The sequence below is a fragment of the Lactuca sativa genome, chromosome 4 (assembly GCF_002870075.4).
Source record: "Lactuca sativa cultivar Salinas chromosome 4, Lsat_Salinas_v11, whole genome shotgun sequence".
Taxonomy (NCBI): domain Eukaryota; kingdom Viridiplantae; phylum Streptophyta; class Magnoliopsida; order Asterales; family Asteraceae; genus Lactuca; species Lactuca sativa.
Window position 1 is genome coordinate 93,092,435 of NC_056626.2, and position 26,054 is coordinate 93,118,488.

At 37.2% G+C, this 26,054-nt stretch overlaps 2 protein-coding genes across 2 annotated transcripts; both read left to right on the forward strand.

Annotated features, from left to right (window-relative positions):
* Window positions 1–8,933: 8,933 nt before the first annotated feature.
* On the forward strand, window positions 8,934–9,860 carry LOC111897122 (uncharacterized). The gene has a single exon (XM_023893087.1). The coding sequence runs from the start codon at window positions 8,934–8,936 to the stop codon at window positions 9,858–9,860; it is 927 nt and encodes a 308-aa protein (XP_023748855.1).
* Window positions 9,861–11,832: 1,972 nt separating this feature from the next.
* Window positions 11,833–12,141, forward strand: LOC111897121 (secreted RxLR effector protein 161-like). The gene has a single exon (XM_023893086.1). It carries the CDS (start codon window positions 11,833–11,835, stop codon window positions 12,139–12,141), a length of 309 nt encoding a protein of 102 aa, XP_023748854.1.
* Window positions 12,142–26,054: the final 13,913 nt, after the last annotated feature.

Below are 26,054 nucleotides of genomic sequence, written 5' to 3' on the forward strand. Positions count from 1 at the left end.
AAAATATGATTGTAGTTCGTGAATTGCCATAATATCACCTCCATTGTTGGCGTAATTCAGGAAAAAGCCCACAGGGGCATTTTAGGAAAATGCTTTTATTATTTTTGTTTCCCGGTTTTAGACTATGAGTCAAACTCTTTTTCTTTTAGTATAAATATGCTACGTTATAGGTATTTAGAAAGAAGTTTTTCAGCAATAAAAGTTTTCTTTTCCACCAAGCAAAATAAAAAATCCCATCTTTTTCTTCCCCTGTTATCACCTGTTGCCAGCCATGTAGTTTTTTTTTCCTTTTTTTTCTTCCTATTCTATTTTGTTTTCTGTTCTTAGGCAACAAGGTTGCAGCAAGGTATCAGGTAGATACCTTACATCCATAACGTTCAGGTTCTTATAAAAAAGGTAACACATAATTTAAATGTGTATAATTTAGAATTTTAACTAACTAGGTTAGGACTTCAAAGGTAATCACATAAAGAACAAGTCAACTGTAATGACTGGAAAAACTGAAATCTAAGAAATTTTTTGGAAAATTTCCTTTTATTATTTATATATTAACGATATATATAAGACAAAGATGAGAGGTTCTGGTGGTTTCAATCCAAAGAATTAAAGGAAGAGTAGCCCTCATAAAATCGATGGTTTCAAAGTGGAACCAATGGATAATAAAAGGGAAACTAATGTGCAGGAAAGTACAACACAAAAGAGATGTTGCTTGTGGAAGTGCCTTAAAATTCAAAAAATAGGCATGGGTCAAGGGAATCCAAGACAGTCAAGACACGTGGGTACAAAATTAAAAATATAATCAAATGGTCAAGTATTTAATATGCATGCAAAGGTATTATATGTGGTTGGCTGTTTTTGTCATGGACCAGAGCGTACAATCCACAAGGAAGAAAAGTTGAAACCTTGATTTTATATGATTGTTGTTTAAAAGTGTGAACCACCTTTTTGAATAATTTATGCTTGATTCCAACAGAAATGGTAATGGAATGAGTCATTCCATTCCTTTGTTGACTAAATCATACCAAACACTGTAAATGACCTACCTTAACAAAAGCAGGAACCCATTTTGTTTTCTCATTGTTTTCAAGTAATTGATCTTTCAACTTTTCCACTGCAAAAAACGTTGACCAAGAAACATGAATAAACTAATCATGATACCACGTTATCCCACTAAAGATAATAAAGATGCGAAGGGCACTCATGTCTTTTGTAGAAAAGATAAGTAAAAAGATGTACCAGCTGGGAACTGCTTTGTAGATGAGAGGGGTATCATATCTCCAACAAAAATGATATGAATGTGTAAAGCTTCGAGATTTGACCAGTCTGCCCTTATCCTACATACATCCATAATAAAAGGTTAGGAATAATCATTTTACATAAATGCCCCTGTTGATAATTATATAACATTCAACTATTCTTGCCTTCACTGCTTGAATGATATCTTTATCTGCCTCTTTGACATATTGACCAATGAAATCGGTAACTTTTTCTGTAAAGCAGCCATCATCATCAACTGCCATAACTAGATTTTCTCCCTGGATATACAAGAAAAAGTATAATTTGGTTATGGGAAAAAAGATATAAATAAAGGTACAATACATATGTGATCATGTCTGCTTTCTTTCCAAGGGGTTCTGCATAGCGACCCACAACTTGAACCTAAAAAGAAAAAAAAAAACAAGAAAGTTATAATTTTATGAGATAAGTAGTAGAAATCAGTGAGTGTAAATTGGTAAAAGATGTAAATTTGCTTACATGTGGGGGGCATTTTTTTGGTAAGATGGGATAATATTGTTTCCTTGATTACCTCCAACAGAGACTTGCGCTGAAATTATGTAGATGATCGTTATTTGGGTAGAGAAGAAGGTTGATTTCTTTAATTTGATTTGAATAAATACCTTATCGTCTTGGTCCTTTTCTGCAAGATTGATCATATAATCTAATGCCATCATGAAGCCTGATTCCATCTGATCAATTCGTTTTCCAATCACGCCTTGTGCAGCCAACAGCACCCTAACTCCTCAGATTCTTCATCCATTTGGTCATCTTCCAACTGTTGTATAAATAGACATTGGGTTGAATTGCAATTACGATGGTTATGAAATGAAATGGTCTACAAATCAATTCTACGAAGTCAAATGCTTGACGATTTGGTTAAAATCAAAGTATAAGTATATTTTTTTTCATGTGCCCACCAAATGAGGAAGACAGAAGACACCAACCTTAATATGAAGCTCTATTCTCAAGTCGGTGTAGCAAATAAAGAAAAACATGGAGAGATGTTCGCCAGAGTGTCATCTAATCCCAAATCTGATCTTCAACCTTCGGTTTCTAATCTTCAACCTCGAACTTGAGCCCTATAGCTCCTCACAACCCCTTGACAACCTTTGAACGCCACCTCACACCCTCACCTGCAAATAAAAAAAGAAATAATAAGAAGGGAGAAGAAGGGTTGTGATCGAGCTAGAGGAAGAAAAGAGGAAGAATACGCACATCATTTCTTTCTTCTTTCTTCTTTCTTCTTTCTTCTTTTCGCTCTCCAACTCTGGCTATAAATACGAAAGCGCAAGAGATATTGAGAGAATAGATAAAGATCGGATCGGAGATGTTGAGTTTCATCCTGTTGAGCAACTCGGTTTCATGGGAGTCGCATATTAGGTAACAGGGAGAAGTCGTGTTCCCCTAATTTGCTTGAATGGATGAAGAAATAGGACCAAGGATAGAAGCACAACTAGACTAGGGTTTGTAAACATGGGGAGTCATTGTAGATGGAGTAGGGTAGAGGTGAAGAGGAGTGAGCGGGGTACTTCAAAATTTTGGGGGATTTTCCATGTTTCTAGTGGTGGCGGCTGCTAGGTTTTACAGAGAGTAGCAGGGGAGAAAATGAAAGAAGATATTACTATTTCAAATGTGTTATGTTTGATTAGGGTTTGCAAATAGAAGGAAGTGAAAGTCGATCGGAGAAGAAGGGGTTTGCAGAGAGAAAGAAGGGAGAGAATGAAGTCGATTTGGCGGGTGTAGAGAGTAGAGAGGAAGAGGAAGCGGGTGTTCAAAATTTTGGGGGATTTAGTTTCCCCCTGAGTCCCAGAAACGCGCGTTTTTAAAATTATAAAGCGACATTTGTAGAGGACGCCCTTTTTATTATAGGTGCCCTCCGTGTTTTTAATATTTTTACATGAGACACTAATTTAAGGGCACTCAGTAATGCGCGACCTAAATCCTTAAAATTTTTGAAGAGATGACACTTTTTTAATGTCGCTCTCTAATGCGTAACATAAATCAAAGAGCGTCGTGTTTTGCGCGTCGTAAAAGGCCTTTTTTCTTGTAGTGAAAGAAAAAACGACGCAGACTTCACTTTCTGCTTTCTTCCTGGGTTCATCTTGCTGTCTCGTTTATTTTTCTTCTCCCATTTTCTATGTGTTATCATTGATTCCGACAAAGAGACTCCCCAACATTGTGAGATTACCGATCAAATGGGTTTAAGGCTTCAAGTACTCCGACGAAAATGAGTTCAACTCTAACGAAAACAATGCATCTCGGATAAAAGGTAGCTTCAACTTCTGATTTCTCTTTTTCTTTCTCTTATAACATCGATTTCCGGCTCCATTTGATGATTAAATGCAAAATACTTTTCAATTTCAGTTTTTTTGGTCATTTTGTCTTGGTCACCGCTACGGGTTTACTATGACTACTGAGGACCACCACCAACCACTACACCATCTCTTCAGTTCCGACAACCATAGGTTCTTTATACTTTGAATTTCGAGATTTTGTTGCAAAATATGTGTGCTTATATATATATTATGTGGAATTTGGCATATGTGTGTAAAAATAGTGTATTTTTTCATCATTAAGTGTTTTTTTTTGTTGTATTTGGTGTATGTATACGAAAATATGTGTATTTTGTGTATCTATGTGTGTATAATATGTATATGAAAACATGTGTATTTTGTGTAACTAGAATGTTATTAGGTATATATGTTAAAGTGTGTATATGTGATATATGTATTTGAAAGTATGTCTATTTGATTATAGTAAAATGTTTTTATGATGTACGCATATGTGTATTTGTATATATTGTGTATTTTTGTATGTGTATATATATATATATATATATATATATATATATATATATATATATATATATATATATATATACACAAGGTTCTAAAAGGCGTGAGGCGTGGCGTGGCGGCAAGGCCAAGCCTCAAGCTTAACGAGTTATGGCGAGCCATGTCGTTTTTCAAGGCGTGATGTAAGGCGGCGATTTTGTATTAATTTATAATTATATTACCGTATGAATATAAATTTATATCAAATATACCTAGTTTTTAGAAGTGCTATATCAACAACTAATAATAGAAAGTTAATAAAAAACACAATACTTGTATGTCCGATTAGAAAAGGTATAAAAAAGAGCAAAAAAAATGTGTCTCAAATGAAAAAACACGCGCCATAACACTTCATAACGCGTCATGGCACGTCATATCACGCCTTGGCACGTGCCACGCCTAACATCAACTTTATGAAGCTTTTCGTAATGGCGATGTCGCGCCTCACGCCGTGGCGCGCCTTTTAGAACATTGTATATATATATATATATATATATATATATATATATATATATATATATATATATATATATATATATATATCTCTTCTATTCTAATAAATGAAATCTAAAATGACACGTGTCAGTTTTTTAAAATATTTTTTTTTGACACGTGATTTTTCTATGATTTTTATTATTTTCTTTTTTTGGTAACAAATTAAATTCAATTTAAATTTTGAAAATAAAAAAATCATATTCTAATAACATTATTATAATTATTTTGCTTAACAAATTAATTCATAATTACTTACAATAAAAAATATGTTTGTTTTTTTTACATTTATTATTTTTTATCTATATAAAATTTTTAAATATATCAACCGTGGTTTCCACGAGTAATAACCTAGTATATATATATATATATATATATATATATATATATATATATATATATATATATATATATATATATATATATATATATATATATATTACAGTTTTTGTACCTCAACTATTATAAACATGACAATACATAATTCCTAGTCTAATAGTGTATAATGTTATTATTTAATTAGGCAAGCCTCAAAATTACAATGCTATAATTAAAAAACAAAAAAATAGGATTCTATAACTAATAATTTCATTTAAAAAAAAGTAAGATGCTATTTCATAATGTCATGCAAAGTATAATGTTATACTTGAAAAAGAAAAAAAAAATAATAAGATTATATAATTCACAATGTTATTTAAACTACAATGCTATAATTAAAAAAAAGGACGTTTATATATGGCATCCTATGTTTTTTTTATTATAACACTGTACTTTAAATGACATTTTGAATTATAGCAACATACTTTTTTTTTTGTTTTTGAATTATAACATTGTACTTTACATGACATTATGAATTATAATTTATAATGTCATTTAATAATCAATGTTATAATAGAAATGTTTATTCTTATGTAATGTGTATTTGTAATAAAAATTGTATCGGTATATCTTATAATTTTTCAGGAAATGATATCGATATTGCTTTTGTTTGTGTACACCATGGATGTTGTAATATGCCGTGGACATGGGGTGACAAAGCTGAGGACCCACCTTTTCCCAAGTGGTAGATGTGTCGGTCATCATGGGTAGGACCGTAAGTGTTATTATAAATTTTTATTTATTAATTTTATTCAGTTATTATAAATTAAATACCATTTCTAATAATTTTTAACTATATTTGTAGTTGAGCAACGTAGGAAAGTCCGAGGCAAAGCCAAAAATATTAAGCTTGGAAGAGCTCTCTTACAGAATAAGGGCAAACCGATTAACATGGATTATGATAGGGATATGACATATGATCCCATTGGAGAGCTGAAAGACATGTTTGCATGAGAAGTTGGAAAAATAATGTGACGATGGTCCCTTTTAATAAATGGACTTGGAAAAAAGTTTCCCATGCAATAAAAGATACAATAATACAACATTTAAGGGTAAATTATTTATATAAAGATATTTTATATGGTTAATTATGATTGGTTTTTTACTTGGTTAACTCCTTTTATTTATTTATTTATTTGTTGTAGATAGAGTTTGATTTGGATCATATGTACTAGGATCCAAACGCTCATTTGTTGCCAGAGAGTTTTCAAACAACTTTTTTTAAAAAGTTATCAAGAGCGTAACCCTGATGCAATAGAATATTTTGTGGAAATCAGAGGGTATGAGGATATCCCGAGAGCATTAGCCAACCCTCCGGATGGTATGGATGTTGCTAATTGGAAGAAAACAATTGAGTATTTCCAAACGGACGAACACAAAATTGCTTCAGAAAGGAACAAAAAATTCTGTCAAATGCAAATGACCGTGAATCGTGGGGGTCGATCTCGTATAAGAAGGTAATGTACAATACATGTAATTATTTAATTAACATATAATCTAGTTTTTAATGTTAAACAGAATCTTAGGAGAGTGGAAACGTTTCGCAAGGCTGATCATACCGATAGGGATGATGTATTTGTTACTGTCGAGGCGGAACAACAATACATAAGTATTTAATTATAATTTATCATATAATTAAGTGTTTATTTATACTTAATTGTTACTCACTATTGGGAAATGCAGAATCGGTTAGTGGAAGAGCTCTTAGAACAAACGCAAGGGCTAAAAGGTGAGAGAAAGTTAACACCGGATCAAGAAAAAGTTGCTTTCGAGAAAGTATTAGGAGAACAACATGGCCATATTAGAGGCATCAGTCAGAAACCTTCTGTTACTCACTTTGGCTTTTTTGTCTTAGTTTAAAAATAACGATGTACTTTGGCATCAATAAATGCATGTTGATTTGGTAATTGTGATTTTGTCCCAAGTGCAAGATATAATAATGTTGACTTTGAGTGCAAGAAATAGCAATGAACTTTTCTATTTCTTGTATTTAAGTGCAACAAATAGAAATGTAATTTGGTTTTTTTGTCTCTAGTTTAAATATAGCAATGTACTTTGGCATCAAAAAAAGCATGTTGATTTGGTAATTTTGGTTTGTGGTGATTATTTTCTAAAAACTTTGGTAATTGGGTTTTTGTCCCAAGTGCAAGAAATAGCAATGTACTTTTGGTATATCTTGTATTTAAGTGCAAGAAATAGGAATGTAGTTTGGTAGTTTTTGGTTATGTTTGATAATTTAACTTATAAGTTTATATATGTTGTTAGTTATTATGTAGTTGGAAAATCTTCGGGCACTGCTCAACGACCCGAGATGTAGGGAGGAGTTTTATGCGTTTTTTCAATCGGGGAATAATCAAGGAGGAAACGATGGAAACAGAGATGGTGGTTTGTCGGATAATTAATTTGTGTGTAGTATGTTACACTTCTCATCTCACTTTGCTACTTGTTAGAATTGTAAAAATTTTGTTATTTATTTTTGTATGAAATTAATTATAACAGTATTTGGTATCTAATCGGATGTTATGTAATTTGTTTTTATGTATTTAATGTCGTTATGTATCAGGTTTTTTATACCCAAAATCCTTGATTAGAAAAAAAAATTAAAAAATGAAAAAATGTTATTACCGACGACTCTATTGCGTGCGACATCATCATTAGAGGCGACATAAGCATTAGCGGCGACACCAAGTATTATCGGTGACAGGAGCATTAGCGGCGACAATTTTCATTAGCAATGACGTTTTGATCAATAGCAACAGAACAGTATCGACGACTTATTATCGACGACGTGTCGCCGTGATTTCCATTAGTCGTTACTCTTTACCGGCGACTTTTGTAGCCGCTAATTGCCTTTTTTTCTTATAGTGTTAAGCGCACATTGTGACATGTAAATCCATATGCGACCATAAACATCTTCATCACCTTCCTATCAACCATCTTCCTCCATGAACCATAATCACTTTTAACCCTCTTGTATTTCATCCTTCGTTGCCGATTGTTTTGATAAATTTATTTGATGCATGTGACTACTAATCAGGGATACTCGATCATAATCATCCTCGTATTCCCTACACAAACTTATTCTTAAAATACGTTTTAAAGAAGAGCAAGGACAATTTTTTCTTTATCAAAATTTATAGATGAAAATTGATTATTTAAGTTTAGCCGAGAGTGACTAATTCCTTTATATATAGATTTGTTGGTCAAGGATTGACCTGGTAACTAGGAAAAATAAAGCACATGGGGCATTGATGACCGTTACAATTAGACTGCTCCTATTATTTCTCTTTTCTGTTAAATTTAGTAGTATAAATAGAGTAGTTCAATGATCACAATTCATCAGTCGAAAATTCATTGTATAGCACCTTAATCATTAGGCTGCTAGTATTCTTCAGACAATAAAGTAATCATTCGGCTGTCATTTCCATTTTTACCCCTGTTACCCCTGTTCTCGTTTACTGTTATATTGCTTGACCACCAACATTTGGTATCAGAGCAAACAGATCCTGATCAATTGTATGCCCAAGTACCCTCGATTCAATAAGATGACAGCCTCATCTTCATCCAATCAGTCCAAGGACAACCCCTTCACCCTACAGTGCCCAATGTTAACCTCACTAAATTACAACACCTGGTCAATTAAGATGGAAGCCATCATGGATGCCCATGGGTTATGGGATGCCATAGAGCCACCAACCGGAGTGGTTGTGGATGAGAAGAAGAGCAAGCAGGCTCGAGCTTTCATCTTCCAGTCAATACCAGAAGAAATACTTGCACATGCTGCCAAGAAGAAGACAGCTAAGGAAGTTTGGGACTCTCTAAAGTCACGGTATGTGGGTGCAGAGAGGGTCTAAAAGGCAAGACTGATAATGCCCTTTGAAGAAGCAATTGGGCATTTGAAAGCATATGAAGACAGGCTCCGACTCCGGAAGGCAAGCACACAAGCTGATAATGCCCTGCTACTTGCCAAGGCTGAAGGTTCATCAACCCACCGGAGTCCAAGCAAGCCAAACTCACAAGGTGGTCGAGGAAGAGGAGGAAATAACAACCGGGGAGGAAGAGGCAGCATACGAGGACGAGGTTCGTCTCGTGGGAGAGGTGATCGTTGGGGCGGTGACTCACGACAGGAGACAAACATTGTCAACAAAAAAACCACGAGACAAGAGCAACATTAGATGTTATGAATGCCAAGAGCTTGGTCATTATGCATCGGAGTGCAAGGCAAAGAAGCAACAGGACCAAGAAGTTAACTTGGCTGCTGATGAAGAAGAACCAACTCTATTGTTGACTGTTTGTGGTGAAAAGAATATCGAGGTGGTCCTCTTGAATGAAGAAAAAGTCTATCCGAGTCAACTCAAGGAGAGCAATGAAGAGAACATATGGTATCTAGACAATGGAGCTAGTAACCATATGATTGGATGCAGGGGCTTATTTGCAGAACTTAATGAGAAAGTAACGGGGCAGGTTCGATTCGGAGATGGGTCCAGAGTTCCAATCAAAGGAAAAGGTGCTCTCCTATTTGATTGCAAGAATGGTGATCAATTTGACATCCCAGATGTATATTATATTCCTGCTCTACACAATAATATAATAAGTCTGGGACAAATGACTGAAGAAGGGTATGACATAGGGATGAAGAACGAGTTCTTGAGGATGTATGATGAAGCAGGAATCCTGGTAATGAAGGTGCAAAGATCCAAGAACAGACTTTATAAAATTAAGCTTACACCTGGGAAGCCTGTATGCTTAGCCATGAGTATAGACGATGACTCATGGTTATGGCACGCACGTATGGGACACACTAACTTCAGAACACTCGAGGAGATGACATGTAAGAAGATGGTACTAGGTATGCCCCAGGTGACTCATCTATCATAGGTGTGTGAAGGATGTATGCTGGCCAAGCAATCAAGACAGGCCTTTCCAAAGGAAGCCACGTGGAGAGCTAAAGACCCACTCCAGTTAGTACACGCAGACTTATGTGGACCCATCACCCCAGCAACCAAAGGAGGGAATCAATATTTCCTCTTAATCGTGGATGACTACTCACGGTATATGTGGGTATACCTGATCAAAACAAAAGATGAAGCGTTGAGCATGTTTCAGAAGTTCAAATTGCAAGTTGAGAAAGAGTACAGCCACAAAGTCAAGATGATAAGAACTGACCGTGGAGGTGAGTTCAACTCTAATCAATTTCAGTTTTTCTGTGAGCAAGCGGGAATCAAGCGACAATTGACAACACCACACACCCCACAGCAAAACGGGGTTGTGGAACGTCGAAATAGGACGATTCTGGAAATGACTATGGCACTACTCAAGGATATGGGGATACCGTATCAATTTTGGGGAGAGGCCGTGAGACACTCAATGTATTTACTGAACAGAACAAGCACAAAAGCGCTCAAAGACGTAACCCCATACGAATCACTGAAAGCTTCTAAACCCTCGATCGCACACCTAAAGATCTTTGGTTGCGTGGGATTTGTGAAGAAATTGCGAGGTCTGAACAAACTAACTGATCAAAGCGAGCCTATGGTGTATTTGGGATCCGAGGAAGGAACAAAAGGGTACCGGATGTTCAATCCCAACAATCGTCGGATAGTGATAGCTCGAGACGTGATCTTTGATGAAGCAAGGCCTTGGGCTTGGAGCAATGAAACAATAGGGGAGCCTCTTACAACCCCTTATTGGACCAATTTTGTGACAAATATGGAAGCCCAATCCCAACCAGCCCAAGAAATAGACTCAACAGATAATGTGACTGAAGACCCGTTAACGCCGTCACATGGCGATTCTAACCTAGAACACGAAACTCACACTCCACCATTCGAAGAATCATCACAGCAAAGCTCGTACAGATTGGAGTCGCGATCAACACCTTCCAGTCGAGCATCGACAATTCAAGAGAGAAGTGGGTCTGTAGCTTCATATGACGACACGCCACCTAGAGGATTCCGCTCAATCAATGAAGTCTATGAAAACACGACAAGATTGGAGGAAGAGGAGATACGAGAATTGTATGAAAGTAATCAAGAGCTGTTGTTGGTTGATGATGAAACCACAACCTACGAAGAAGCATCAAGTGAAGAAGGGTGGAAACGAGCCATGGAAACGGAGGTGAAGTCAATTGAGAAAAACAATACCTGGACTTTAACCAGGCTACCCCCAAATCGCAAGGCGATAGGGGTAAAATGGGTATTTAAGGCGAAAAAGAATGCAGCTGGGGAGGTAATCAAGCACAAGGCTCGTTTGGTCGCCAAGGGTTATGTTCAACAAAGGGGGGTCGACTTTGACGACGCATTTGCACCGGTGGCCAGGTTGGAGACGATAAGACTGATTCTCTCGATAGCGACGAAAGAAAATTGGCTTGTACATCACCTGGATGGTCAAAGGCAAGGAAGGATGGGTGTACCGTCTTCACAAGGCCCTGTATGGGTTACGACAGGCGCCAAGGGCATGGAACATAAAACTTGACCAATCACTCAAGTCAATTGGATTCGCTAGATGTGCTCATGAGCAAGCCGTCTACAAGGTACATAAACCCAATCTGATTCTTATAGTGGTTATATATGTAGATGACCTTATAGTCACTGGGTCAAGTGAGAAAGGAATCCAAGAGTTCAAAAATAGAATGAAGTGTTTGTTTGACATGAGTGACCTGGGATTGTTATCATATTACCTGGGAATTGAAGTAATACAGGGTAAGGATGGTACAATGCTCTCACAGAAGGGGTATGCTGAAAGGATCTTAAAGACTTCAGGTATGGGAGGCTGCAATAGTTCCCATTACCCAATGGAGTCAAAACTCTAGCTAACCAAAGATGAAGATGGTGAACCAGTAAATACAACCATGTACAGGAAGCTTGTTGGGAGTTTGAGGTACCTGGTACACACAAGACCAGACCTCAATTACAGTGTTGGAGTGGTGAGCAAGTTTATGCAAAGTCCTAAACAGAGTCACTATGCTGCTATAAAACATATCTTGAGATATGTGAAGGGAACAACCCAGTATGGGCTAAAGTATCACAAGGGAGGCGATGGAAGACTTGTGGGATACAGTGACAACAGCTACAACAGTGACTGTGAAGATAGAAGGGGAACCACTAGAGTAGCTTTCTACTACTCAGGAAATCTTATAACATGGGCTTCGCAGAAATAGAAAACAATGGCACTCAGCTCATGTGAAGCCGAGTATATGGCTGCAACTGCAGCAGCATGTCAAGGACTGTGGTTAAGAAATTTGTTCAGTGAGCTGATGGGAAAGAAAGCACAGAAGGTGAAGCTGCTAATCGACAATCAATCCACCATTGCACTCATAAGAAATCCGGTATCTCACGGCAGAAGCAAGCACATAGACACAAGGTTCCACTTCATTCGCATGTGTGTTGAAAGGGAGCAAATTCAAGTGGAACATGTAAGTGGAGATCAACAAAAGGCTGATGTTCTAACAAAGGCAATGCCAAGGATAAAGTTTGCAGAGATGAGGGAATTAGTTGGCATTGAGGATCTAAAGAAGAAAGGTCAATCTTGAGGGGGAGAAATGTTGGTCAAGGATGAACCTGGTAACTAGGAAGAATAAAGCACATGGGGCAGTGATGACCGTTACAATTAGACTGCTCCTATTATTTCTCTTTTCTGTTAAATTTAGTAGTATAAATAGAGTAGTTCAGTGATCACAATTCATCAGTCGAAAATTCATTGTATAGCACCTTAATCATTAGGCTGCTAGTATTCTTCAGTCAATAAAGTAATCATTCGGCTGTCATTTCCATTTTTACCCCTGTTACCCTTGTTCTCGTTTACTGTTATATTGCTTGACCACCAACAAGATTTTGGTGGAACTGAACAAAATTATATGCCTTCAAATTGTCAACCAATCATCACATTCACATACGCCTGACAATTCTCGATACGACCCGCGACACGGCACGAAATAAACGGGTTTGGGTTGAGTTTTTGAACCCATCAACCCGTTTATTAAACAGGTTATATGTGGGTTTCTTAAAAAACATACGGGTTGACCCACCAATCCGTTTAAAATTTTAATAAAAAGTTTTATATATTTTTTTAAATGTTTTAAGCATTATATATACTATACAGTGTTGTGTACGAATCACTTTCCATATTTTATACTAGGATAGGATACTCGATATCATTGACCATTTGACATTTGGCGTTTGCCCTAAATAATCTTAGCATCTCACAAACAAAATCGAATAACCCCTCTTTCGCTCTCCCCTCTATGACAAACGACAGAACAAACTCACGAAGAATGGCGACATGCATGATTGAATCATTATCGAATGATGGATGTCTGAACGTGAACGACGGATGCACAACGTAGTTGACAATCGATTTGTTGCGATCGAACCTTTGAACATATGAACCCCAATCTGACCCACGAACCCACCAACCTGTGAACCCGTATAAATAATTGGGTTGACGGGTCATATATGTATTTATGTTTCAAACCCGGTAATCCGTTACATGCATAGTTAAATGGTTCCTGTTCGGGTTGATATATTTTGACCCGCCAACCTACGACCCACCAACGCGAACACGATACAATTGGTAGGCCTAAACTTCCTTAAAAAATTGTAAACCAAACAAAGACATAGATTTCTTTTTTAGATATCAACGTCATCCACCGAAAATAAATAATGTGCCTTATTAGAAACAGGGATGCGCATCGGAACCGGGTACCCGCTTTTGGAACCGGAACTGCCGGTTTTGGAACCTTAAGCGGTTCCGGTTCTGGTTCTCATTTTTTCGGAACCGCTACCCGCTGGGTACCCGCCAGAACCGGTTTATATATATATATATATATATATATATATATATATATATATATATATATATATATATATGTGTGTGTGTGTGTGTGTGTGTGTGTGTGTGTGTTACTTCGATCGGTTTAGAATATATTGGTCCGATTTTGTCCGTCTTTGGTCCGAATTAATTTGATTTGGATCGAACTAAATTGCGGTTTTGTAGACAAAAGTTCACAAAATTAATGTGACCGGGTTACCCGCTCCCGGAATCAGAACCGCCGGTTCCGAGACTGGTTCCAAACATTTAAGAACTGTCTAAAGCGGTTCTGGTTCTGGTTCTAACTCTCTAGGAACCGCCGGTTCCGGTTCCGGTTCCGGTTCTCGCCAAATAAGACGGGTACCCGTATATGCTCATCGCTAATTAGAAAGCCTAACTTTATTGAAGTACTCCTTGAAGATCCAATTTTTTCAGAAACGGTCCTCTCTGTGTGGCTTCGAAATGCCCTTAAAAAATCTTTGTGGAAATTCTCGAAAAGCATCTTAGAAAATCATAATACATATCTTTGAAAATATTTGAAGAAAACCCTTCTTCAAAATCTTTTTGCACAAACAGATGTATGTTATTATTTTAAAAATATCAAACCAGATTTATATCTTCGACAATCTAAAACTTGTTAAAATATCATAAACAATTTTCAAAATTCTCTTCTAACTTTAACAAGTTTTTTTTTTTTTTTTTTTTTTTTTTTTTTTTTTTTTTTTTTTTTTTTTTTTTTGGAAAAGAATGAGGTTGTATGTGGTCGAGAGATTATCAAAACAAAAAAAAATGAAACCAATGAATCATATTTCTTGTCTACGACACGGTACATTTACGCGCTTGGACAGCACATACAACGGGCGGTGGAAGTTAGATCTTGTTGTTGATATTCTCCACTAATTTAGGCCCAAGAACTATTTTTTTGCAACATATCATTGGAAAGCCCTAAGTAGCACTAGTAGAAAAATGAGGTTTTAATGATAGATGAACATCGACATACACTATTTTATGACCAAAAAAAAAAAAAACGTTCATAAAACTTATGTCATCTTTCGTAAAAATTTTAAGGATTTACGGCAATCATAAATGTTTGTGCAAAATGTTGTCATCTTTTATTAAAATCCATGACATAAATAAGTATATGTCGTCTTTTAGGATCATAAAATGAAAATAAAAAAACATACGATGCATTTTTCAATTTATCTGTAGTCTTGAAATAATATAAAGTTGCCTTTTATTTCTCCACATCTTATTAGTGTTGTTGTTTCTCATTCTCTCTTTCGCGCATCATTGCTTTTAGGGTTTCAAGTTGATAATGGTAACGATAATATATATATATATATATATATATATATATATATATATATATATATATATATATATATATATATATATATATATGTGTGTGTGTGTGTGTGTGTGTGTGTGTGTGTGTGTGTGTGTGTGTGTGTGTGAGAACTTAAAAAAGCATGCAAACTTGTAAATTCATAATCAACTCATCATTTTTCAACACTAAAACATCAATATTCTCCAAATGGTGCGTCTAACTCCTATCAACACTAAAAAAATTGACAATTTTTTTTATTTATTTTCAAATTTTGCATGTATACACATTCAACAGTTGTACGGACTGTTGATGAGCACAACCAGCAGCCATATGGACTGCTGATGAGCAATCATCAGTCCAGATGACTATTGATTATGCTCATCAGCAGTCCATACGACTGCTGATTGTGCTCATCAGTTGTCATACAAAAATATCAAATATATATCGTCAAATCCTTTGTTGAGCCTAGATATGACTTAGACGCACAATTTGGAGAATATTAGTGTTTTTGGTGCTAAAAAATGATGAGTTGATTATGAGTTCGCAAATTATCACATATCTATTGTTTCTCAAAAGAAGCTAGATTTGTATGCATATATATATATATATATATATATATATATATATATATATATATATATATATATATATATATATATATATATATATATATATATATATATATATATATATATGTGTGTGTGGGGGGGGGGGGGGGTAGATTTCCACTGATATATAATTACAAACATAACTAAAATGACTAATTATGTGCAGACTAGTTATACAATGAGTCATACAAATAATAGATACAAAATGCAAAACAATATAATACATATGAAGTTGATTTTGATAAAGCGTTTGATTCGCTTAATTGGGGTTTCTTAGATTCGATATTGGAGCAACTGAATTTTGGGGGTAAAGGGAGGAAGTGGATGTGTGGTTAATTAAACTCGGGAATAACTTCTATCATAGTCAAGGTTTTTTCCACTAAAGAACTCAACATAAGACGGGGTGTTAGGCAAGGTGACCCTCTAACTCCTTTTCTCTTTATCCTTGTGATGGAAATTAACTATTTCTCTAAAGGAAGCTTGTGATCAACATTTTTATCACGGTATAAATCTTCCAAATAATGGCCCCATGTTGTCTCAATTTATATACGCGGATGATGTTACCGTTATTGGAGAATGGTATGAGATGGATTTAATTAATCTAAATAGAATCCTTCGTTGTTTTTACATCGCATCCGGTTTAAAGTTTAATCTTCACAACAGCAACATCTTTGGTGTTGGAGTGGAAGATCTTGAACTTGAAAGACTGATTAGTATTCTTTGTTGTGAACCTGCGAATTTCCCCATTATATATATATATATATATATATATATATATATATATATATATATATATATATATATATATATATATATATATATATATCGAGCTTCGTATTGGGGCCAATATGAGGCTTGCTAAGAACTGGCGACCAATTATGGATAAATTCAATCTCTAAGTTGTCTAGTTGGAAAGCGGATAACCTTTCGTTTGTCAGGCGTCTTACACTTTTCAAATCCGTTTTAGGAAGTCTCCCACTTTATTTCTTCTCATTATTTAAGGCTCCCAGCAAGATTATTGATGTTCTGGAGGGTATTAGAAAGAGATTTATTTGGGGGTGGAAAAGAAAATAAAAAAAAAATACATTGGATTTCTAGGAGCACAATGGTTAAACATAAAAGTAAAGGGGGTTTTGGTATTAATTGTCTCAAGTCTTTAAATTTAGCTCTCTTGGCTAAATGGTGGTGGCGCCTAAAAAGTGAAGAGAACAATTTTTGGTCCGCTTGCATCATTGCTTTGCATAAAATCTCTAGAATAGATACTAAGCCAATGGCTAAATGCAGTATCCCTGGGGTATGGTTGACGATTTCCAGAATTAATATGGAGTTTGCTAATTGTAATATTTCTTTGGACTAGTTATTTGAGAGACGTTTAGGTGCTGGAAATACAACTCACTTTTGGAAAGACAAATGGCATGGAAACTTGGTTCTGAAAGATGCGTTTCTAGAACTTTATGTTATTAAGTCTAATAAAAATTGCAGGGTGGCAGATAGGATTAGAGATCTAGAAGTGGTTGCTACTCAGTGGGAGTGGAGAAGACAGCCATGAAGAGGAAAGGAATCGACTGCCTTGGATAGCTTGTGTGATATTGTTGTTAATGTAAAGCTGTCTGTAGTTCCTAACAAATGGGTTTGGAAACCAAATGCTTCAGGGTGATTTCCTGTTAGTTCCTTGTGTAACAACCAATTATTTAAAGTTAATAAAAATAAAAGAAAGTCACTAAAAGTCAAAGCTAGTCAACTATGTTAAACAAAAGTCAAATAAATAAAATTATTTGATTTAATAGTTCAATTTTATATTACTTTATGCGTTTTTGGTAGTAGGCATCAAAATACAAAAAAAAAGAGCTAACCGAAAACCTTCTCTTTGTGCACCGAGAACCCCTACCGAGAACAAACCTTTAAACCGAAAACCATTGCCATTGCGAGACCGAGAACATGGACAAAAATCAGGGAATTTCGGTGGAGTTTAAACCAAAAACTCCCCTTCTCTGTTGGACTTTTAGACCGTAAACAATGATTTCGGTTAGGATATGCCGAAATCTCAAAACTTTTAGACGGTGACATACATTCCAATTAGAAAAATTACACTTCCCTATGCACATGTCAAATCATTTTATCCTCATATATATATATATATATATATATATAGGGTTAGGATTAAATGCGAATTGTAATTATAGTGTGATTGTATGAATAAATTGTGTCTATTAGATTAAATATAATTGAGGGTTAGTGTGACATCCCCAAAATCTCGGCCAAAAAAGACCGATTTTCATTTATGCTTTTAAAATATTTTCAGAGTAAATCCTTTTGATTTGAAAGAGTTGCGGAATTTGTTCCCAAAAACAAAACATGATAAAACAATGTTTACCAAATATAAACATATACAGACATGTAAACAAAACAACTTAATGGTTCATCCCTCTTATGCCCTCGCGCCACTTTCTGTAATACAAATAAAACTGAGTGGGTCAGGCTTGGGAGCCTGGTGAGCATATAGGGTTTTCAACCCACAATAAATAATCATATTTAATTTCCACCAACCAACAATAACCCAATTACCCATTCCCGTTATTCTCACTTTATGTCCCTAAGACAACTAACATAAGGGACCTAGTCTAAGAATATTTCATCGGGGCGACAACACTTGCTTCGGGGGTACCTCAGCAATATAAGTCAAATAAGGCAACCATGAGGGGGATGGAGTACAGCGAATGAACACCCAAGTTCATTAACACCTACAGGTGGCGAACCTGCTAATGTTCCACAAGACTATCTAGAAAAGTATGTGGTCGTCATCTAAACTCCGCTAGATGACTAAATCAAACAACAACGAGACCTCTCATCTGTTTATTACACACCAACTATCTACCCATGTTCTACCCAACATATTAGTAGATAAAAATATACATTTTATACATAGATAAAAACCTGTATAGCATACTTTGATCAATACATATTCCACATAACAGATGAGGCACACACACACATAACACATATCTCATAGAGAATAAATCATATCTATGAGTTAGAAGAAAGTGAATACACATTCACACATATAAACAACAATATACTTAATACACTCAAACCATACTTGTATTATTATCGTGTTTATGAAAGGTAGTATACACTCACTTGATCAGAAGATGATCGGACAGCACTACGACTTGCAGAAGTAGTAATCCTCGGCAGATCTGGAAGATCTTCACAAAAATCGAACTTCTCGCAGGCAGAGCTTCGGCTCGGGAACCGCACTTCTCGGGATCTTCAGGATCTCGGGACTTGCCTCGGGGCTCGAGTATGATACCGTGGCTTCGGGGTATTTCTGACACACAAAACGATGCAAAACGGGAGAGAGAAGAGAGAAAATGAACAAAAGAACCGGCTGCCCTCGCATCCTATTTATAGGGGGCTGGAGCCTCGGAGTACGCGGGGCGTACTGGTCCGAATCCGTCACTGCGTTCGTCATCCGAAGCCACTTGCTGCGAGTGTCGACGCCTTCGGTGTACGCGGGGCGTACTTCGGATCGGATTGCTGACTCCCCTTCGGATAATGCCGGATTTTCCAATTAAAATTAAATACAAAATATTTAATAAACTTCGGAAATTCATATCTTCTTCATACGAACTCCGTTTTCGACGTTTTTTTATATCCACGCGAAGGTGAGACTACGCTCTACAACTTTCGTTTAGACTCCGTCGGCTAATTTTAACTTTATTTTTATTATTTATTTTTAATGGGCCGAGACAGAAAAACTTCGTTATAAATTCATAACTTCTTCGTTTGACGTCCGTTCTCGCCTAGCTTTTTATCGCTTCGATACCAACAATGAGACCTTCGATCCTCGTTTAGATTACTTCGGCTAAAAACCGCTCGATCTCAAATCGAGTATTTCAGGCTGCATACCGCTAAGCCGAAACTTCGATAAATCATAACTTCCTCATACGAAGTCAGATTTGGGCGTTTTATATATATATTCGGAAACCTTGTTTCAACTACTACAACATTAACCAAAGATATCAAGTTTATTTTACACTATATTTTGACGCTTATTTTTATTCTTAATTAATCAAACCACATAATTAAGCAATTAAGCACAAAACACACAATACTTAAATCATACAATCTTTATTATTTCAAAACAGGTTACAGAGGTTAACCTAGACCATTACATTGCTAAAAATGGCAAGCCCGGAAACACAGGCGTTACAATTCTCTCTACCTTAGAATGATTTCGTCCCCGGAATCACACATCATCAAACAAATGCGGATAGCGACTCAACATGTCACTCTCCGTCTCCCAGGTGAGATTCGGCCCATTCGTGTGTTTCCATCGGACACGCACTAACCCAACCATTTTGCGTCGCAACTTCTTAGTCTTTCGGTCAACAATTGCCTCTGGTTCTTCAATCAACCTTTTGTTCTCATCAATTCTAAATTCAGAAATGTGAATTATATCGGGAACTTCTCCCGTGAACTTCCTCAAATAACACACATGAAAAGTGTTGTGAATTCCATTCAGTTCTTCGGGTAATTCGAGCTTGTAAGCTTGGTTCCCAACCCTCTGAAGAACTTTAAACGGTCCAATAAACCTTGGACTCAACTTTCCCCTTTTTCTAAATCTTATAAGTCCCTTCCACGGCGAGACTTTAAGCAAAACCGAATCTCCAACCTCAAACGTCATCGGTCTTCGCTTCTTGTCAGTATAGCTCTTTTGACGATCCTGAGCTGCTAACATTCTTTCCCTAATTATTTTCAACTTTTCAGCAGTTTGATGAACCATCTCCGGTCCCATAAACCGCTTTTCCCCAACCTCAAGCCAACAAGACGGCATACGACACTTTTGTCCATACAAAGCTTGATAAGGTGCCATCTTAATGCTCGAGTGGAAACTATTGTTATAGGAAAATTCTACCAATGGTAAATGTTCATCCCAATTACCTAGGAATTCCAAGGTACATGCTCTCAGCATATCTTCAAGTGTTTGAATCGTTCTTTCACTCTGACCATCAGTCTGCGGATGGTAAGCTGTACTTAAACATAACTTGGTACCCATTTCCTCTTGTAGACTTTTCCAAAACCTTGAGGTGAAACGGCTATCACGATCCGATACAATCGTTAACGGAACACCGTGAAGCCTCACAATTTCCTTCACGTAAGAATTCGCAAGCTTTTCCATAGACCATTTCTCCTTGGCTGCTATGAAATGCGCACTCTTAGTGAATCGATCAACGACCACCCAAATCATGTCGTGACCATTCTTTGTTCTGGGCAGTTTAGTGACAAAGTCCATAGCAATGTCTTCCCACTTACCCATAGGCACAGGCAATGGTTCTAAACTCCCGTAAGGTTTCTGATGTTGTGTCTTGACTCTCGCACAAGTCACACACTCAGCCACATACTTTGCAACATCAAGCTTCATCGTCGGCCACCAGTAGTAGGGTTTCAGGTCCCTATACATTTTAGTGCTACCAGGATGAATTGAGTACATGGTTTTGTGAGCTTCTTCCATCAGAATGTCCCTAATTCCTCATGACTTAGGTACCCAAATACGATCTTGGAATACCTTTAGTCCATGACCGTTTGTACCAAACACCAACGTTTTACCCAAACGTTCCTCCTTTCGGTCATTTTTCTCAGAAGCTTCCTCTTGAGCTTTCTTTATACTTTCCACAATGGTCGAGACAACTTCAATTCTCAACGCCCTTGGCCTTTTCCTTTCAAGATTGACTTTCCGACTGAGAGCATCAGCAACAACATTAGCTTTACCGGGGTGGTAAAGTATCTCGCAGTCGTAGTCTTTAAGTAATTCTAGCCAACGTCGTTGCCTCATATTCAATTCCTTCTGATTAAAGAGATATTGGAGACTCTTATGATCAGTGAAAAGTTTGCACTTCGTGCCATAGAGGTAATGCCTCCATATTTTCAGAGCGAAAACTACCGCTGCCAACTCCAAATCATGAGTCGGGTAATTCTTTTGATGCTCTTTCAGCTGTCGAGACGCATATGCTATCACCTTTTCTATTTGGGTCAAAACACAACCTAATCCAACCCCAGACGCATCGCTATAAACAGCGAAGTCTTCAACTCCATCGGGTAAAGAAAGTATCGCTGCCTCGCATAGCTTCTTCTTTAGCTTCTCGAATGCTTCTTTATGCTTATCACTCCAAGCATAAGTAGCTCCTTTGTGGGTCAAAGCTGTCAATGGAGTAGCAATCGAAGAAAAGCATTGGATAAACCTGCGGTAATATCCGGCTAATCCTAAAAAGCTTCAAATCTCCGTGGGACTTTTCGGTTGTTCCCACTTCATCACAGCTTCAATCTTTGCTGGATCAACCATTATCCCTTCTTGGTTGACCACGTGACCTAAGAATTGGACTTCACGAATCCAAAAATCACATTTGGAGAACTTTGCATACAGCTTCTCCTTCTTCAGAACTTCCAACACTTCTCGCAAGTGTCTGCCATGCTCCTCCTGGCTTTTCGAGTAAATCCGAATGTCGTCTATGAACACTATCACGAATTTATCAAGGAAAGGATTACAAACCCTATTCATCAAATCCATGAATGCTGCCGAAGCATTGGTTAGTCCAAACGACATAACCAAGAACTCGTAGTGTCCATATCTAGTTCTGAATGCAGTCTTCTCGATATCTTGATCTCTTACTTTTAGCTGATGATATCCTGACCTTAGATCGATCTTTGAGAAATAGCTCGAACCTTGCAATTGATCAAACATATCATCAATCCTTGGCAACGGATATCTATTCTTTATTGTTGTCTTGTTCAGCTCTCTGTAATCGATGCACATTCTCATACTTCCATCTTTCTTCTTTACGAATAACACCGGAGCTCCCCAGGGCGATGAACTAGGTCTAATGAAACCTTTTTCCAATAACTCCTGAAGTTGCATCATCAGCTCCTTCATCTCCGTTGGTGCTAATCGATAAGGTGCTTTTGCTATTGGCATGGTTCCTGGTAACAAGTCTATTCTGAACTCCACTTGTCTATCAGGTGGTAATCCAGGAAGATCTTCGGGAAATACTTCCGGATAATCACACACCACTGGAATGCTCTGCATCACCTTCTTCTCTTTCTTAGCATCAATCACGAATGCTAAATATGATGTACATCCCTTGGTCAAACACTTTCTGGCTTTCATTAGGGAAATGATTCCAGAATTCACTCTGCGTTTGTCTCCATACACCATAAACGAATCTTTCCCAGGCGGGTTTACTTTAACTATCTTCTTCTTGCACAAAATTGCGGCATCATTGGCGCTAAGCCAATCCATTCCCAACACGATGTCGAAACCATTTAGTTCGATAGGCAATAATTTCTCGTGAAACTTATTCCCATTAAGGTCACTTAAGATGTCTTTCATACGATGGCTAACAGGTACAAACTTGCCACTAGCTACTTCGACTAATAAAGCATTATCTAGTCTATCAACAGGCAAAGCTAGCTTTCTACCAAACTCATGCGAAATAAAGGAGTAGTTGACACCAGAATCAAACAAAATTTGAGCAGGTAATTCGTTTACGAGGAAGGTACCTGAAGTGACATCAGCTTCATCTTTCGTGGCCTCAAGTGTCATTTGGAAGGCTCTCGCCTTCGGCTTTGGTGGAATGTTGAGCCTAGCTGCCTCCTTCTTCTTCAGACAGTCTTTCAAAATATGCCCCTCTTCATTACAACCAAAACACATCCTTTTGTTGTTCGGACATTCATTGGCAAAATGTCCGACCTTTCCACACTTGTAGCAGGTCACATCCTCGCTACATTTCCCAAAGTGCTTTTTCTTACACTTATCACACCACTTCGCTTCGCCTCCCTTTCCTCCAAACTTTTTCGAATCAGATTTCGAAAATTTGCCTTTCTTACCGGAACCAGATGTTCCCTCAAACTTTATTTTCTCACCAACCTCAACCTTGTCGGTGGTTCTTCCCTTAATCATGTTCTCAACAGACTTGGCAGCCCAGATAGCTGCCTCTAGAGTAAGTGCCTGACGTACTGGCACCTCGTACTCCCATGGGAGTCCCTTTACATACCGGTCCACCTTTGTCAGCTCGTCTAGGATGATACGCAAGGCAAACTCCATCTTATCGGTGAAGTTATTGGTGTATTCATCAACTGACATGCTGCCTTTCGTCAATGCTAAAAACTTGTTCTCCAACTCTAACAGATTTTGAGTCGAGCAGAACTTCCGCTTGAACTGCACCAAGAACTCTGCCCATGACAATTGCAGTGGCTCATTAGGGCTCAAAGTCTTCCCTAGAGTGTTCCACCAACGAACAGCTCCACCTTGGAATTGACGCACTACATAGATAGTCTGCAACTTACCTCTGCAGCCACAAGTCATGAAGGCTAGCTCCATTTCAGAGATCCAATCCATAACCCCAATCGGATCCTCCTTTCCATTGAAGGTCGATGGTTTGCAAGTTTGAAAGTCCTTATACTTGCATCCCATTCCATCATTCCTTCCATCATGGTTGTGTTGCCTAACTATCGGTGGGTTGGCTTGACCAACAGACCCACTGAAGTTTCCACCCTCCGAGTTCCCTTCATTTAATTCGGGCTCTTCCACACGAATTGACAGTTCTTCACGATTCTGTTGAAGCAACCATCTAGTTTCATCCATCTGACGATCCAACATCGTCTGAATCATCATTTGCACACCAGCCATGGCTATTGGCTCAGGTGCTGCTGCTACGACATGTATTTGTTCAATCACTGGTGGTTGATTCCTGTTTTCGTCAGCATTTCCAACTCCACTTCTTGTTCTCACCATTTTGATCTACACACCGAATAAGGTGAATTTAGACCCTCAATCACGATAGATATTCAAATCATCCTTATCACTCCGAAACGTTTACATGCTAGTTCTAATATCGTAGACGTACGCTTAGAATCCTACACACATAAGGTTTCTAGATCCGGTCGGCAACAGACCATAGATCCGAACAAATAATATCATATATGGCAACATATAACATTTAGCACATAAAGCATTTTAGGCAACTTTCCTAAAATAAACTAGTGCTCGTGTCTAAAACATAACAGACACACATCTCAAAACTTCACTTAGCATTCTAAGTTTAAGTCTAGAAATCCTACAAATTCCTAGTTCGCTTAAACTAATGCTCTGATACCAACTGTGACATCCCCAAAATCTCGGCCAGAAAAGACCGATTTTCATTTATGCTTTTAAAATATTTTCAGAGTAAATCTTTTTGATTTGAAAGAGTTGCGGAATTTGTTCCCAAAAACAAAACATGATAAAACAATGTTTACCAAAGCATTTCATAAAAGAAATGTATTTTCATTATAATCAAAACTCAGGGTGTCATGTTCCGATACATACCAATAAGCATAAACGATAACATTACAAGTCATTCAACAAATATAAACATATACAGACTTGTAAACAAAACAACTTGATGGTTCATCCATCTTATGCCCTCGCACCACTTCCTGTAATACAAATAAAACTGAGTGGGTCAGGCTTGGGAGCCTGGTGAGCATATAGGGTTTTCAACCCACAATAAATAATCATATTTAATTTCCACCAACCAACAATAACCCAATTACCCATTCCCGTTATTCTCACTTTATGTCCCTAAGACAACTAACATAAGGGACCTAGTCTAAGAATATTTCATCGGGGCGACAACACATGCTTTGGGGGTACCTCAGCAATATAAGTCAAATAAGGCAACCATGAGGGGGATGGAGTACAGCGAATGAACACCCAAGTTCATTAACACCTACAGGTGGCGAACCTGCTAATGTTCCACAAGACAATCTAGAAAAGTATGTGGTCGTCATCTAAACTCCGCTAGATGACTAAATCAAACAACAACGAGGCCTCTCATCTGTTTATTACACACCAACTATCTACCCATGTTCTACCCAACATATTAGTAGATAAAAATATACATTTTATACATAGATAAAAACCTGTATAGCATACTTTGATCAATACATATTCCACATAACAGATGAGGCACACACACACACATAACACATATCTCATAGAGAATAAATCATATCTATGAGTTAGAAGAAAGTGAATACACATTCACACATATAAACAACAATATACTTAATACACTCAAACCATACTTGTATTATTATCGTGTTTATGAAAGGTAGTATACACTCACTTGATCAGAAGATGATCGGACAGCACTACGACTTGCAGAAGTAGTAATCCTCGGCAGATTTGGAAGATCTTCACAAAAATCGAACTTCTCGCGGGCAGAGCTTCGGCTCGGGAACCGCACTTCTCGGGATCTTCGGGATCTCGGGACTTGCCTCGGGGCTCGA